Source organism: Crocodylus porosus, unplaced genomic scaffold (genome assembly GCF_001723895.1).
Source record: "Crocodylus porosus isolate Cpor-Errol unplaced genomic scaffold, CroPor_comp1, whole genome shotgun sequence".
NCBI lineage: Eukaryota > Metazoa > Chordata > Crocodylia > Crocodylidae > Crocodylus > Crocodylus porosus.
In genome coordinates this window covers 28,254,805-28,271,361 of record NW_017728911.1, presented here as the reverse complement: position 1 = coordinate 28,271,361, position 16,557 = coordinate 28,254,805, and the positions used below count along the sequence as shown (strand labels likewise).

Sequence of the window (16,557 nt, the reverse complement as noted above, 5' to 3'; positions counted from 1 at the left end):
GCACTCTCTTCAGGGGACCGTGCAGGACACCAGGGTTCCCTGCACCTATTTATATTTTTGAAACAGGATGATAATAATGATAATAATAAAGAGAGAAAAACATTGGAATAATCATTTTTGGGGGCTGGGGGGGTAATTTAATTGAACTTGCTGAAATCTCCGGGATGCTGGTAGGAGCCTGTGTGCGCATGTGTAGAGCTGAGTTTTTCACCCATGGCAGGGTGGGGTGGGAAAGGAAAGGAAGGAGACAGTCTTGGGGGAGGGGTGCTGGGGGCTTTGGGGTTTTATCTTCTTGTAAAACAGCAAAAAAAAACAAATGTTTTAATGTCTTGTGCATTAAATGAGAGACTGGAAAATAGCTGTGCCTGCTGCTGTCAGCACTATTGTGAAACCTGTAAAATAAAACCTGTTATATTTTATTCTTCCTGAGGTGCTAGTTACATGATGGACTGCAAGTGGGAAGCAGCATGGTTGTGCCACAGCCTGTGTGCACATGTGTGTGTGCATCCATGCCTGCCTGCATACACGTGTGCTCCTGAACACATGTCTATGTGCAGAGGACCCCTACCCCCACTTGGGGTGGGTTAAAAATCTCCCTGTGTGCCAGCCCACATACAACATGGGTCTACTACAGTCATCAGCTGTGGAGCTTGGCTGTAACTCAGAGGTTCCTCAGCTCCATTGGCACTGCCTAGGATGGTGAACATTTTGGGAGGGTGGTAATGTATATTCACTATAAGGAGTACATGTATGACATGTGCAGGCATTTGGTTGGGGGCATTCCTTCCCCTGGTGTGTGAGTGAACAGGAACAACAGGGAGACAGGGAGCAAAGCTAAAAGCAAAAAGCAGAGCAACAGAACAGGTGGAGGAGGGACTGGAGTGACACCTGAGGAGGATGCAGGACTAATTTGTAGCAAGCCTACCTAAAAAAGTTGCCTCCTACTACCTTCAAGCCCTGAACAAAACGCAGCCTTCTTTGTAGGACTGACTCAGGTGAGCACAGATAGCAGCAGGCAGGAGCAGATCACTGTCCCCTACAATGTTGGGGATGCTCAAAAATGAGAGTAGTTCTCTCTTGAGGACCCAAAGCAGACATCTGAGCGCCCACTGTCATCCTGCAGACCACCCACTGCCATCCCAGGTAAGAAGCAGGGATGGAGCCTACATCCTTAGACTACAGATGAGTTAAGGAAGCATCTCCCTCCCTTTGTGACTTAGCCCTCACAGCTCTTTTCATCTTCCCCCTCCCCAGCATTACACAGCATCTCCTTCCTCCAGGAGGCTTGGATGTAGTAGCAACCCTGCCTTATGCACGCCCCACAACACTTCCCATTTACAATGCCTCCTTTTATTCACACTCCCTCAAGTAACCACCTCCCTGACTCCAGGGGAGCAGCAATCATTGCTCACATAGCATAGTAACATCAGCTGCACTGGATACGTTTTTAAGACAATTTAGAGGCTGAGAATAAGGACAAGGGAGCAGCATCGCATGCCCAGTCATCTCTCTACCCCTAACAACACATGCCCCATGCAGCAGGCTCTGCTTTTTGTCTCACCACTGGCCACCTCAGCACCTGAGACCTTCCCAGCTGTATGCAGTTCCTGTCATTAAGACTTTCACCCACACCCACTTGAAGAGGACTCCACAGGTCCTAGGCAGCAATAGCATGCCACATTTCCTAAGTGCCTTATGCTAAGGACAAGGGATTAATTAAGCCTAATTAGAGAAACAATCAATGAGCCTGCACATAGGGAGGGACAAGCTCAGCCCTGTGATGCTGTCATAACCTGTTTCAGGGGTATGAAGAGGTTTGGGAGCTTGCAGCTGGAATCAGCTGTTTGATGTGGTGCATAAGAGACAAAGACAGCAAAGAGGTTTTGTGGGGTACATAAAGGCACTGAGATAAATAGTGTTTTAAGAGCTCTGAAAAAGTCCCTTTTAAGGTTCAGAGGTTGGGTGAGGCACGAAAACTGAACTAGTTGTTTCTGTTTCAAAAAACACTTGTGGTATTCAAAAAACATGCACGGAGGTGAGGGGCTGGGTGTCCTTTCTCCACAGTTATGGGGTGTGGACAGGTGGTGCAGTTAGGAGCTGAGCCTTCCAGCTTCCTCCACCTCGGCCGATGGAAAGGGTCATCAGTCCTGGGCTTTAAAACCCCCGCTTCTCCTCCACCTCCATTCTCCTCTCCAGTGCCCTCCGGTAACCCACGTCCTAGCTTTAAGCCAAGAACCGTCAGACATTTCTCCTTTAAACTCCTCTCCCTGGTGTTGCAGCTATGCCGGTGAGCACTGTAGGACCAGCCCTATGGCTGGGAACAGAGACGAAGCTGCACATGTCTAGGGCTTTCTTCAATGCTTTATTAGAAGAGGGTCAAGAAAATACATCGTTTTCATAACAAAACATTCACAAACAAGAATTCAAGTGGAGTCTGGGAGAGGGGACACATGGAGAACCAGGCACGGCCACCAGAGACCACGGCATCCAGCATGCACGCAATCCTCTTTGAAATGTCTCCCCTCATAATGTGGCCTGAAGAAGTCTAAGCATGTCCAGATCCCAAGAGGAGGGTAAGGGAGGAAAAAAAGGGACTGGAGGAGGAAAAGAAAAAGGAGGGAATCCCTAGTCTCTAAGCCCAGAGACCCAGAGTTATACCTAACATCTCTGATTTGTGGGAAGGGGCCTCCACGCCTGAGGAGGTGGGCCAGGACTTTGGTGAGATGCAAGTCAACAAGTGTCTTGAATGATCGCTTGCTCACCCTGAGAAGTGGGGCGGGTGGGGTAGACAGGGGAGATCTTGGTTTACACTCCATCTGCAGTCAGCCTGACGCCCTCCAGGGTGGAGGGTGGCTGGGATGGGACAGCAGAGCAGTCTGTGCGTTAAAGATTTCTGGTCCCTCTTGGTGCCTGTGAAACTGCAGCTGGAGGAGGGTATTTTTGTTGGGCATTGGCCTCTACAAGTGGGGAATTGTTCTGATCCTGTGTGTGAACCTGTCACTTGGCACCCAGCAGCACCCCCTTGACCCACTCCAAGGGACTGAACCAGCAGGTTCAGACAACAACCCCCCCCCATGAGAGATACCATCTTAGGGTGCCTCTCCTAGCAGGTGTGATGGAGAGTGGGAGCACCATTCCCCGCCAAGGGAGAAGTGCAGAGGTGGCGCTAGGTCAGCGAGAGGCCACGGCTCAGGGAGCTGCTGAATTCTGATAGTGTAAAAATGAAAAGGGAAACTTGGAAAGCCCCCACCACCACCCAGGGAGCTGAGCCCCTTTAAATAATGCAATCCAGGCAGCACCAGGCAGGGAAGTGTCCACTGGCAAAAAAAGGAGCCCCTCCCCTTTCCTTAACTCAGCTTGTAGCAGAAGACCCCAAACTTTCCCTTCTTGGGGAAGCCGAGGCTCCGGATGCCCGGCTCTAGAGGGCCACAGTTGGACCGAGGGAAGGCGATGGGGTAGCGGATGCTGCCATCTGCCAACCAGCCACTTTCACAGTGATCCAGGTTAAAGAGCTTCCATGCGACATAGAGCTGACCCACTTTGGCAATTTCGGCGCCGTCGTCCTGGCAGGCCTGCTTGGCCTCTTCCAAGGTTAGCTTGGCTGGGTGAGTCAGGTAGTAAACCTTCCCTGTGGGGAAGGGGAGGCAGGATCACTGGGGGGTAGAACAACACCCAGCATGGTCCCCCTCCACACACAAATCCCGTGGTCCTGCAGCAGATACTTGGCAGTGGGGAGCTTGTCCCATCTCTGCCTGCCTATGGCAGAGATCTAAGGAATCGTAGGAAAGTAGGACTGGAAGGGATCTCCAGAGCTCAACCAGCCCCACTCTCCCTGCACCTGACCTCTGCTTGCCATGGGCTTAGGGGTCCTATATCCTAACAAAGGGGATTTTAGGCCACCAGCCTGGCAGTACCGTCTTTGTCAGGAAACTCTGCAAGCATAAGGGATTCTCTTGTGGCCACTTCCCAGTCTATGGCCATTTTCTGCCAGCAAAATGAAGAACTGGGTCCCATTTCATCACTCTCTGAGACTCAACTGGTTCCCCTGATGCCCACCCAGTCTGGTGCTGTGTTACCTATTGGGCTGTTTCAATCTCACTGTTTGCTCTCGCCTTTCATTTCACTGCCACCTGAAAACTAAATGTAGCAAGTGTTTGCCTGAGCCCCAAAAGGCAGCTGCTATACCATGGATGGAGCAGAGCTGGGGTTTACCAGCACAAAACATCACTGTATAATATTCAGTCTGGGATAGGAAGGAGCATCCTACTTCCAGCTCGAATCGTAGCAGAAAAGCCCACACCACTAGGGCCATCTACTCCAGCCCTGGACTACGATGGCCCTGAGCATTTAGGAAGGTGACTGGAATTGCCTGAGGTCCAAACCTGGCAGGGTCAGCATCCCAGCCCTTGGGTCCATGATAACCAGAGCTCTAGGTTTGCCATTTCAGCTGGCTGAGAACAGCCAAGGTTTGGATTCAGCACTGTCCCTGGGAAAAGAGTGCTGCCAACTGAGTCACCCATCCCACTCCCTGCAACACTGGGCTCTCCGGGGTGGCCTCTGCTCTGACTGAACAAACCCAGCCCCGCAAGTGAAGTATCTTCCAGACTCACCTTTGGGTGCAGAGGAGAAGCAGAAAACATCAAAGCGGTGCAGGGTCTTGTGGCGCATGCCATAGCTCCGAAGGCCAGGAGCCAAGGTCCGGCCGCCGCAGGGCTCGCGGGGCAGGGTGATGGGGTACTGCACTGTCCCATCCTGCAGCCAGCCAGCATTGCACCAGTCCAGCCCCTCCTCCCAGGACTTGAAGAGCTGCTCAAAGGATGCGATAACAGCATCCTGCTCCTCACAAACCTTCTTGGCTTCATGGAAGTTGAGTTTGTAGCGCCCGTGGGGAGGCTGGTATGGAAAAACTATCCCTGGGGAGGAGGAGGGAAAGAAAGGTGAGGTGTCTAGGCTGGTCGAGTCACTGTGGGATTCCAAGGACCCTCTGGCCACCTCACTGACCTAACCTGCGCTCTCTGGGGTACATGGGAAAGTTCCCTCAATAGCACCACTAATGGGGCACCGGGGGTTACCTGCAGCAGCATCCCCACCCCCTCCCTAGCTCATGCTCCCAACCTCACCAGGGTGAACTTAGGGTAACCCTGCGTGCTGCCAGATGCCCAGGTGGCATCTCTTGGGCTTCCCCCCTGGGACTGGAAGGGAAAGAAAAGCCTTCCAAATACAGGCTCAGGGGTCCAGCTGAACTCAGGGGAAATCCTGTAATATTGCAAGCAAATAGCCGGCCCAAAGGGGGAATGAACAGGGCAGGCATTATCCATCAAGGAAAATGGTGAGCTGCTGGTGACATCTGGTGGCCAGACGGAGGCATGAGCACGTGCTCTTGCGGGGCACGGGCATTCGGCGCCCTTCCAAAAGCTGGTGCTCAAAGGCTGCTTGGCTCTGGAAGGTGGAAGGCGGCTGGTGCCAAGCCCCTGTGCTATAGGTAAGGGGTGGGTCACCCTGGAGCCAGGCAGGTGTGCAGCTGGGACGAGGGACTGCATAAGACTGAATGTTACAATCCGTGCTGTCTGCAGAGGAGCAAGTCTGAGGCCTGGATGGGGACTAGGGTGGGTCTGAAGGTGAACTTCTGCAAGGAGAGGGAATTTCTATATGAGCCACAGTGTTGCAAGCTGTTTTATGCTGCTCCTAGTCCCCTTCTTCAGCACCAATCCCTCGTACACTGCACGCTGGGCTCCCCAAATGCACACCCAGAAGATAGGCAGGATGCAGTCATGCCGCCTCTCGCGGCCTCTCCTTGCAAGGGCAGGAGAAGCCACCTTCCAAAGCAGGCTGCAGTCGTGTGCCAGTCTGTCCCGGCACAGCCATGGCAATCCAAGCTGGGCAGCAGTAGTTCATATTTGACAAACTGACATAGTCGGGAAAGCTGGCAGACTCAGCATTGCTATGTGGCTCAGTCACCACTGGAGGGAGGTAGCATGCCGTTCAGCGCTGGCGTGGGGGACCAGTGTCTGTCACCATACAGCTGCCTTGTCCTAAACCGAGGGGGCGCTGCCATAGCATGACATGGTGCTGTGTGTACCTGTGTTACAAGACTGGCCCTGCTGGGTGAGGAGTGCTGCACAAAGAAGCAGCCACCCCCACTTCCCATTCTCCCAGCCCCAGGTCCCTGTGGAGGCCTAACCAGCAATAACTCCAGGGCACGCTACGGAGAGGTGACAGCAACTTGCACTTGCGCTGCAGGGAGATTGTACTGGGGAGCTGATGCCACAATGCAAGGTCCTGGGGGCACTTTTGGAGGAAGGAGCTCCTTCCTTTACCCTGATTTCCATAGTGTGAGGCCAGCCAGGAAGGGGAGCTCCTTCCTGAGCTGCCAAGGTGTTGGCTTGAGCATGGGGGAGCTGTCTCATAGGGCCCTGATACACCTGCTGGTCCCACCAGAGGCTTTGAAGCAGGCACCTTCTTGGGTGCCTGTTCATGTCCCCAGTGACCAACACTCAGGTGGGTGCACCCCCAGGCCTGTTGTCCCTTCCCTCGGTCCCTGCCTTGCTGCAGCGGCAGCTCACTCACCTCGCAGCTCCAGCTCCACGATGCTGCTCTCATCCTCCAGCCCATCGATGACCTCACAGCGGTACTTGCCATAGTCCTGCAGGCGCAGGTCATTAACGACCAGGGACACTTCCTGTTTGCCTTCCTGCCGTAGGTAAGCACGACCCTTGAAATCACCGAAGCTGCGGTGCTTCATGCCGACAGCCACCAGCACGTCGTAGTCCTTGGTGTTGTCATCCCGCAGCTTGGACCACTTGACGCGGATCCTGCGTGGCGTCTCCAGCTTGGTCTCATAACGGTAGTGGCAGGGCAGAGTGACATTGGCACCACGCAAGGTGAAGATGGGAGTGTCCGGGGTTTCCACCACCAGCTTCGCACCGTTGAACTGAACTGATAGGTGGGAGGGGAGATGGGTAAGCAGGGGTTCAGACAGGTGTCAGCGGCCAGGTATCTTGGCCCCCTGGCTCAGGGCATCTGTATGGGCTCTGGGGGAGAGGGGCTGGATGCACGGATACTGTATAGAAAGGAAGACTAGCACAGACCAGCAACAAAAGGGAAAGGGGAAAGAGCTAGGTCTGGGGACAGAGGCCCCAGGATCAGGGAGGAGCGGATGGAGGAACTGGTTCTGAGCCAGGTAGCTCTTGTGAACAGCACGGCAGAAATCTGGACTGAGCATATCTTCCCTTGCCCCCTCCTACCGAACTCCCCCACTGCTTATCTCCCTCTCCCCTTCATTCACTTCCTCCTCCTCATGCTCAGTGTCCCTGTGAGACACTGGCACAAAGAGGGAACAAAGGCAAGGGGCACTGGTGGCTTTAGAAGGGGATCAGGGATACCCACAAGCTAGGATAGGGCAGGGTCCATGTAGTAAGATGGTCTGTGCATGGTCTGTGCACAGTGTCTACCAGCAGGGGGGCACAGCTGAACCAGTTTGCAGACATAGACACCCTGGGAGGGGAAGAGTTTAAACTGGAACAAGCAGCAGAATGAGTCTGGGAAGGGGAGAAAGTGAAGGCAGTTTGGGCTGAAGTTAGGAAGTCCTTCCTAACATGCACCCCTATTAGGCTGTAGGGGCCAGGAAGGCATAGTTTCATAGTTTCATGGTTGGTAGGGTCGGAAGGGACCTAAGCAGATCATCAAGTCTGACCCCCTGCCATGGGCAGGAAAGGATGCTGGTGATTGTCTAGCCTCCTTTTGAAGACCCCCAGGTAGGGGCAAGCACCACCTCCCTTGGAAGTTGGTTCCAGCTCCTAGCCGCCCTGACTGTGAAGTAGCCCCTCCTGATGCCCAACCTGAATCTACTCTCAGTCAGCTTATGGCCATTATTCCTTGTAACTCCTAGTAGTGTTTGGGGGAGCAGGGACTCTCCCATTGCCTGCTGGTCTCCCTTGGCCAGTTTATAGACAGCCACCAGGTCCCCCGTCAGCCTTCTCTTGTGGAGGCTGAACAGGCTCAGGGGTCCCGTAGCCTCTCCTCGTAGGGCCTGCCCTGATGCCCCCGGTCATGTGAGTGGCCTCCTCTGCACCCTCTCCATGTTGCCCACACCCCTCTTGAAGTGCGGCGCCCAGACCTGGACGCAGTACTCCGGCTGTGGCCCGACTAGTGTCACATAGAGGGGGAGGATCACCTCCTTGGACCTGCTCGTGATGCATTTGTGGATGCACGACAAGGTACTGTAGGCCTTCCTGACCATGTCCCCACATTGGCAGCCCATGTTCATCTTGGAATCAATAATGACTCCAAGATCCTTTCCTGCCTCTGTGCTGACAAGAAGGGAGTTCCCCAGGCTGTAGGTATGTCTTAGCAATTGGACTATCAAGAGGGTGAGACAAAACCCTGGGGAATAAGTGGGAGGATTGGGAGGGACAGTCTGAGCAGGAAGGGAGTGAGTTGCAGGTAACTTCGCTGCGTTCCACCCAGAAGAGGGGGCCTCAAGGGATGGAAAAAGTCAGCGGGTCAAGGATGGATGTGCAGAGCAAGAGATGCAGCCTGCCTGGTGTTTGCCTCCTCTCCTATGAACTACTCACCCACACGCAGCTTGCAAAGACCCTTCACTCACATCCTCAGCCCTCAGTACTCTCAGCTGCCACCTCATTAGCCCCCCAAGCCTCCTCACCCAACTCCTGTTGGCAGCATGCAGTTCTTTCAAGCCCACACTGGAACTGGGAGAGGGCAAAGGGGGAAGAGGCCAGACTGACTTCACCACCACTGCCAACATTTCCCATCCACGAGTCCAAGACGTATCCTCCGCAGGCCCTCTGATCCTAATGGCTGGCAGCAGAGCATGGTACAGCCCTGCCCCTCCCCCAGGATGAACACCTTCTCCATTACCATTGCCATTTCCATTGCCATTGCCATTGGCCTTGTCGTTCATGACGTGGTCGTAGTAGAAGCCGTTGTAGAAGGGGAGTGTGCAGGAGCCTCTGCCAAGCTGCAGCAGCATCACAACCAGGGCCAGCAGCAGCATTGCTCACAAGAGGGCCAAGGTGAGGAGTGCCTGCCTGTCCAAGAGAACAAATCAGCTGCGTTAAGGCAGAAGGGCTCTCTCCATTGAGCAGCTGTCCCTGCCAGCTCATTCCAGGCCCCATGGTGAAGTCTGGCTGTTCCCTTGCTCTGCCTAGGCTGCCTGACACCACAGTTACTAGGGGAGGCCAGGGGAAAAGGAACATCCTGTACCTCGGCCCCTATCCAGGCACTTCTTAGTAGGCTGGGTGAACAGCTACATCATCCTGGGTCTTGCATCATGTGAGGTCCCTCCCAACCTGAGACAGAATCGTGCCCTCTTCTGCCCCCCTCTCAACCCAGAAACAACAGGATTGCCAAGGAAAGCAACTGCAGAGGCGTCACCATTCAGCTCAGCCAGGAAAGCTTCTCCAGGGGGGCTATGAAATGACGTGTGATGTTGAGCAATTCTATGGGCCAGGGGTAGTGGCCCCACAGCACACGTGGCCTGGCACCAGCGGGTTACTTTCCAGTGCGGTTCTGGGGTATTTATGTACACACACAGTAGAATGTACATGTGTGAAGTGAAGGCCATGTGTGTTCAGTTTGCCTTCCCAGATGGGGTCTGGGCAGGTGAACTGTCTGCACTCACACATGACACTGCACCAGCACCATGTGTTCAAAAGGAAGCCACCATTTGAAAATGTCTCTGCATTAACACCTACCCTGCTGGAAGAGGCTAGGTCTTATATAGTTGAGACATCTCGCTGCCACAGCTCCTAATGTCATGCTGCAGAGCACCATAGCTTGGGGGAAGGAGGAGCACACAGAGGTCTTTGCATGCAGGAGGAATGGGAAAATGAGGGCACCCTGGTATGAAGGGAACAGAGTCCCTGGCAGGGGGAGTAAGGGATGGGGGCAGGTTGTGGAAGGCGCTACCTCTGACCAGGGCTTCTATCCCTTCCTTAATCATCCTTCTGCAGTATACCACTGCTAGTTGGCTAGATATCAGCTTGGATTGTAACTTCTCCAAAAGTACAAGAAACAAATGAAACCTGTGAGCTAGGCTAGCTGTCACCTTCACCTGGGACCTTCCTAGGACTCTACTCACTGTCGACAGGAGAATCACAGAAGCAGTACTATCAGCCACTGTGCTTCTCAATGCCTGAACTCCCTTGCTCACAATGGCTAAGCTTTCCCAGAAAAGCACCTGAGAGCAGGATGAAAAAAACAACATTTCAAGGAATCCAGGTTCACTTCAGGCAGCTTCTCCCATTATCATGCACGCATATGGGACAGCATTTCTCAGCCTGGAGCAATTGCAATAATTACTGAACGCTGCAGAGCTTCAGGAAATCTTCTAGGCCCAGGCAAGCTGAACGTTAGCCATTTTGGTGATACTTGGAAAATGAGAAGGGGTGAAGGAGCACCCAGGGAGCCTCTGGTCACCATTTCTGCAACTGCCTATAGCAGTGGTTGTCAACCTGTGGTCCACAGACCCCTGAGGGTCCGCAGACTATGTCTAAAGGGTTCACAAAAGATGACTGTGATCAATTAAAAGTATGTGAGTACCCACGCTTACACTTCGGAGGGGTCCACACCTCCCTCCGAAAATGTTTAGGGCTCCACAAATGCAAAAAGGTTAAAAATCACTATAGATCAAAGAACCGGACAATGACTGCTACTAATGCGCTCCAGGCTAATGACATCCCTGGCCACCCTCTCAGCACAAGTTTAAATTGCTTACATCTGGAAGAAAAAGAAATATGAACAAGAGCGGTGAGCAAAGTTACAAGGAAGACAGAAACTGGCACAGGGCTGGGTGACCTTGACACGAGGAGTACGGGGTCACAGAGAGCTGCTGGCATGGGGGGGGATAGGGTCACAGGATGGAGGAAGGAAGGGAACACAGATGCTTTCGTATGTGGGGGAATGGGAAAACGAGGGCTTCTGATCCCACCAAAAACTGAATCTACTGAAGTCAGCTCCCAGTGCAGCTCCCTGAGGGATTTGGGTGGCTGCAAGGTCCACTACAACCGGCAGAGGGGGCCAGCACCCACCAGGTCTCCGGACTGCCCCTCAGTTAGGAAGGAATTTGACATCTGTGCCCCCCCCCTCCCCTTTTAGGCAGGGTTTACAAGCCCTTTGAAACTGCCGGGGACTGGGGGGAAGTGAGAGCAGGGGGCCTGCAGAGACCAGCAACCTGCAGGCACGCAGCTCCCTTCAGAGTGATGCATGCCAGAGACACACAGGGATGGCTCCACACGCAGCAGCCTCCACAATGCCCTGAGGCCCTGGCAGGAAAATTTCTAGTCCTGTTATAAGAGATGCAGCTTGCAGGCACTTCTGCTCCAGGAGGCTCATGGCTAACACTGGGGACCGGGAGGCTGGGCTCCTACTGCCAACATCTTATTGTGTTACCTCCACTTCCCCTTCTGCACAGCCTGGCAGGAGGGTCCAGCTTGCCCCCAAAGAGGCAACCAGGCTTCCTCACTGATGTTCGTACAGGGCTTTGGGAGCCTCAAGACACGGTGCTGGTGCTGAGCAGGGCACTGGGGTCCTGCAGTCCTCCAAACTCCCACTGCAATTTCCACCCATGTGAAGCCAGCCCAGGCAGGGAGCCATCCAACCTGAGCTCCTTCCGACCGAGCACAGCCTGAGGCTTTTCAGAGCCACACCACGGCACATCCCCACCCACATGCCAACCTGCGCCTCCCTAGCTGCCGGTCCTGGTCCTACACTGGACGCATGGGCTCCACATATCTCGTTCTCATGTGTACCCCCTCCAAAGCCAGCCCTTGCCCCCTCTGCCTGTGCCGCCTCCTTCTTCTATTTGTCTTTCCATCAGTAGTGACTGCTTTGCTCTGGAGCCCAACTGGGATCCAGCATCCTCAAGAGCCGCTGTTCAAATCACTGGGGACTCCAGCTGCCCTAGGAGCAGAAACCCCACCGCAGGGCCAGGCACTCACCCTCTGGCCCCTCACCCTCCAGGCAGGATTTGGGGCACACTGAGAATCACGCTGAGACCATGGATGACTTTGCGAGCCCCATGCTCTCACACCCCAGCCGCCTGTCCTGGCTCAGCAGGACCTCCAGCCCCAGACTCATGCGCCCACGTCCCACCTCTGGACATGGCTCAACCCGTGCAGCTCCTAAGGTCCATCCAGCCCCACGCTACGTTTCCTAGAAACCTTGCCCTGCAGTCCCAGCCCTTTCAAATGTTCCCTGTTCCCAGCAACTGATTCAGACTTAGCCCCACTGAAGAGGGGTGCAGAGAGCAGGATTTCTGCCTCCCAGCCTGTCCCCAGCACAGAGAAGCCCTGGGCTCTTCATTCACCCCCTACTTACGCTTGGGAGCCAGTGAGCGTCTGGGGAGCGTGAGCCCAGGTCCCCTGCTCCGGACTGAGCATGCAAGGCTGGAGGGCTCCCGTGAAATGTGTTAGGGCTCTGGCATGGGCTGAGAGGAAACAGCAGCGGGACAAGCTTCCCTCCTCCAGGGCCAGCCTCTTAAAGGGGAACACATTCCTTTCTCCAAAGCTGTGCCTGGGAGCCGAGCAGCGAGGGCAGAGGGATGGAGATTGGAGATTGAAGGTCATTTTCATGGGCCAAATTTCCATTTTGATCTCTGTGTAATCTTGCACCACAGGGTTGTGGGCTCTGCTGGGCTCCAAAGAGCTCTCTGCATGGTGCTGCTTCATGCATGGGGGAAGGAGATGACCTGGGAGGGGGTCTCTGCTCTATGGAGCATCCCCCAGCAGGACCAGGTGGAAGCCAGTGCCCAGAGAAGAAAGGCCAGCCCTGGAGGGTTGATGGACTGACCAGGGCTCTCCACTCTCAGCAAGGTAATGATACCCTGTCCCAAGCATGGCCTTGGCAGCATGTCAGCTGTCCAGACTTTTGATCTTTAGCCACAGTGTACAGCTTATCATTATGCCAGTGGTGTGGGGCTGAGCTCAAACGGGCAGTAGCCTCCTTTCTACCCAGGGGTAAAAGCCCTTGGAAAGGCTCCAGGAGGGGAAGGATGGGGCGTTGATCAAAATGTTGAGCAGAGGAACCCACTGCAACATCAAACCCTTCCATGCCTGTGTGGGGGAGTCCTGATGGCATCTGCCTTAAAGTCCCAGCCTGGGTGAGGGCTCTTAATCTTGCCAAACCAATGCCAATGCCCAGCGAAAAAAAAACTTTAGCTCCAGGGCCAGAAGGGAAGAAACAAAAACCTCTGAAAGGACAACGTGGCAGGAGCAAGAGCAGCAACCAGGAGGTCCGGAGAGGAGGGCTGAGACAGTACACGCCCTACATTTCTTGACCAGGACGTGCCAGTGAGGCATGAGCGCACCATGATGACGGGCACCAGGTGGTTCCCACAACAAGCCCAGTTTAGGGAGTCATGTGAGGTCCATCCAGGCCCAGTCATGAGGCCCTTAATTGATTGATGGCTTGGATGGTTGGCAGGAGGCCTGGGAAAGGACCAAACACAAGAAGCGAGGGAAGGTTTGGTGGGGAGTGGAAAGACGGAGGGGGTCATTTGTTCTGTTCATTGCAATGGATGTGGAAAGGGATCCTGTTAGTACGCTGATGGTGGCAAGGATATGGCTCATTGTGGTGTCAGATTGTTTCTCTTCTCTTATATCCCAGACCAGGATCACTTCCAGCCCCAGGGAATATGTGTCTTGCCAGCTGCTTGTGGCCACACACATGTACTCATGTGCATGCTCCTCAGAGGCTGGTCTCGGTCCCGGTAACACCAGTGTTCAGAGTCCTTGTGTTCTGGCCACAGCGAGGGCACAAAATGGCCATACCGGTTGCCCGCTCGGTCTCCCTGAGACCCCGCGATTCCAGAGCCCCTGTTTACAGCTCTCCGATGCTGACCCATCTGCACGGTGTGAAGAAGAAGAGGAATTACAGAGTTGTGTGCATAGTGACCCCTCTGACCCACCCAGCCTCTCCAGGCCAGGCCTCTACAGCCACACATCTTGAATTTGTTATTTTATCAGGAGGAAATGAGCTGCCCCTGCATGAAGCGCAGGGGCCCGGGTCCAGTCTGCCCTCCAAGCAGAACTGATTCAAACCGGAAAGAAAACAACTCTTTCAAAAATAAACCGCCTGCTCTTCCCAGCCAGGCAGGCTTCTCTGGCGTGGACTGGGACTCTGAACCAGATGGTGGCCGTGGAGCTGGTGGGGACCCGGGGGGCAACCTCTCCCAGCGTGGGTCAGGCCTCAGCCCTGGAAGGCAGCCTTTCCTGGGGCAGCTTGGGCCTTGACGCTGAGGGGATAGGAATCCTTTCCCAGGACAGATTACACCACTGGGCTGGGGAGGAGGATGGCATTTCCCAGGTCAGACTGGGCCTTAGAGCTGATGGCCAGGCAGGCTTCTTCTGTGCTAAAGAAACAACCCCCTGGTTGTTAAAATTGAGTGCACAAATCTAGCAGTGAACACAAACGCTCCCTAACCCTGCACTGAGAAATGTAGCATTGCTTGTGAAGGGTCTGTCAGCATCCTGGCTGGCCTGAGTACAGAATGGGCTGCCATCTGCACTGCGCTCCCTCTGCAGATATAAGGGGCATGTTAGACATGATCTTGTTTCCCTATGTGCCATCCACTTTGATTGGTGTGACGCAAGCAACCTCTCTGATAAGCACAAAACCAACTGCTCTCCGGTGCCTGGAAGTGGCTTTATCTGCCTGTCTGCTTCCCAGCAAGGAGTCAGTGTCCCGTCTCCAAGGAGAAGCCCAGGAGAAGAGAGTTATAGGCACTGGGACCTCTCAGGTTGGTTACTCACTTCCAGTGGGTCCAAAAGCAGAAGGTCTCTGGCCTCAGAGGGCCCCTCCCCGCTACTGGAAAGGAGTGAAGGACAATATGGGATGGGAAGCAGAATGCTCGGATTGAATTCCCGTTGGTTAGGGATAATAGCCTGCCTCTACTTACATGCCTGGCTAGCTCCAGCTCAGCTCTGGTGCTGCAATGGCAAGGGCTTTCACTGCTGGTTCTCCCATTGCCTCCCCCTCTGCTGAGCACACCTTTCTGCTCCATTGCACGCTGCCCGTTACTCATTCCATTGCACAATCAATTCATCACTGGGTTTGTGTTTCCTACATTGAGCAATTATGAATGTGCACATGGACAGAGGGAAAGACACACCTTTCATCCCACGCATTCGAGGGGGGTGGGTAAGGATGGCTTGATAAAACATAGATAGGGGAAACATTGTCTGGGAAAGCCAGAGACCGGATATCAGTGGAAAATGGAGACTTGGGTTCTTATCTCCTTCTGTTGACATTGGATTAAGTGGCTTTCTAGCCAGGGGGCAGAAGGAAGGACCATGGGGCCAGAAAGAGGAAAATTTGTTATATTAGAGAGAGAGATGCCTGGTCTATAACAGCCCTGCTGTGGGGGTAGGCTTGCTGCAGTGTTTGGGTCATGGGTTTGATCCTAACGTCAAAAGGAAGACGTACCACTTTTAGCCCAGCATGTCAGCAAAGGTGGTGGCTCTTTGAGGGGTAGTTAGACTACAACAGCTTTTACCCATCTGCTCCCAGACCCTGGGGGTACTTACAGAGCCCTGAGAGTAGGTGTGCTGTACAAAGTGAGCAGTGTGCTCAAACCTCTAAGGCTGGTGTGGTTTATATCAGCTGCTGTAACCACAGGCCGTCTGCCTCAGCACCACGCTTGGCTGGGTAACACCGAGCAGCCACTGGGTTGATGCAAGCTCGTGCTCAGGGGAGCAGAGTGGTCATTGCCTTGACCTGTCCAGTCAGCATTTCCTTTGCAGCTGTGTGAAGTGGGACCCATGCTGTCCAGGTGGGTCATGTGCAGTTTTAGGGAAGCACTCGTTAACTCTTCAGCAAATTCCTTTCTCATTAGCAGGCCCTGTGCCAAGCATGCTGGAGGGGCTCCTGGCCACTGCTGGCTAATCCTCCAACAATCTGCTTGACTTTATCTGCTAATCAGTTTGTTCAAGGCCTACAATGAGGAGCTGATTAGATCTCCCTGGCGCCTGGGCACCAGGGTGCTACGGTTGCTGCTTCTTGGCAGCCCGCCCTGGGATAATGACACTTGCTCCTGACACTCCTTAGGTGGCCAAACACTGCATGAGGAGCTCTCCAAACTGTCCCTGCCTTGCAGAGAGGTGCGGTCCCTCCACCCAGTGCTCTAGCTTGGCCAAAGCTGCCAGGGAAGCCAGATCTGCACCTCCCTGCCTACTGAGCAGTGAGAAGGGGTCCCCCCACTCCCAGCTGCCTGAAATATCAGCACGAGGCAGTGGCCCAAGCAAGCCCCTGCCCCACTCCTGGCTGTTTGCTCAGCGCCTTTGTTTCAGTGAGTCATTGCCCTGTCTCCCCTTGTCTGTAGGAAGCGCGCCCTGGCAGCCCTTCTCGCAGGGCACAGTGCTCCTTGGCCCGACACCGAGTCACTCGCTCCATTGTTTCAGTGCAGAGGAAAAAGCTGCGCAGTGCCCCGCATGCCTGGACAGTGTGGCCAGGTCCACGGAGGACCCTGGAATGTGCTAAGGGGACAGAGGGCTCTCTCCTTTCCTGGAGGCAGCCGCCCAGTGCTAGGCTCAGAGCTCAGCC

General features: G+C 54.3%; 1 protein-coding gene and 1 long non-coding RNA gene across 2 annotated transcripts in view; one reads left to right on the top strand and one right to left on the bottom strand.

Moving 5' to 3' along the window:
* Window positions 1-2,341: 2,341 nt before the first annotated feature.
* HAPLN3 (hyaluronan and proteoglycan link protein 3) lies at window positions 2,342-12,452 on the bottom strand. The gene is made up of 5 exons (XM_019533739.1): window positions 12,337-12,452; window positions 8,878-9,047; window positions 6,568-6,936; window positions 4,611-4,913; window positions 2,342-3,628 (listed from the first exon to the last, which is right to left on the bottom strand). The coding sequence occupies exons 2-5, from the start codon at window positions 9,011-9,013 to the stop codon at window positions 3,348-3,350; spliced, it is 1,089 nt and encodes a 362-aa protein (XP_019389284.1). The 5' UTR covers window positions 9,014-9,047; window positions 12,337-12,452; the 3' UTR covers window positions 2,342-3,347.
* LOC109309121 overlaps window positions 7,155-16,557 on the top strand; it is a 19,852-nt gene continuing 10,449 nt past the window's right edge. The window contains exon 1 of the long non-coding RNA XR_002100791.1: window positions 7,155-7,168. This is a non-coding gene — a long non-coding RNA (uncharacterized LOC109309121). The remainder of the gene's footprint in view (window positions 7,169-16,557) is intronic.

Coding starts and splice junctions, on each gene's coding strand:
- HAPLN3 (XM_019533739.1), bottom strand. CDS start 9,013: ATGCTGCTGCTGGCCCTGGTTGTGATGCTGCTGCAGCTTGGCAGAGGC. Junction 6,937..8,877: donor TGGCAATGGAAATGGCAATG/GTAATGGAGAAG, acceptor CCCACCTATCAG/TTCAGTTCAACGGTGCGAAG. Junction 3,629..4,610: donor CTTCTCCTCTGCACCCAAAG/GTGAGTCTGGAA, acceptor CCTTCCCCACAG/GGAAGGTTTACTACCTGACT.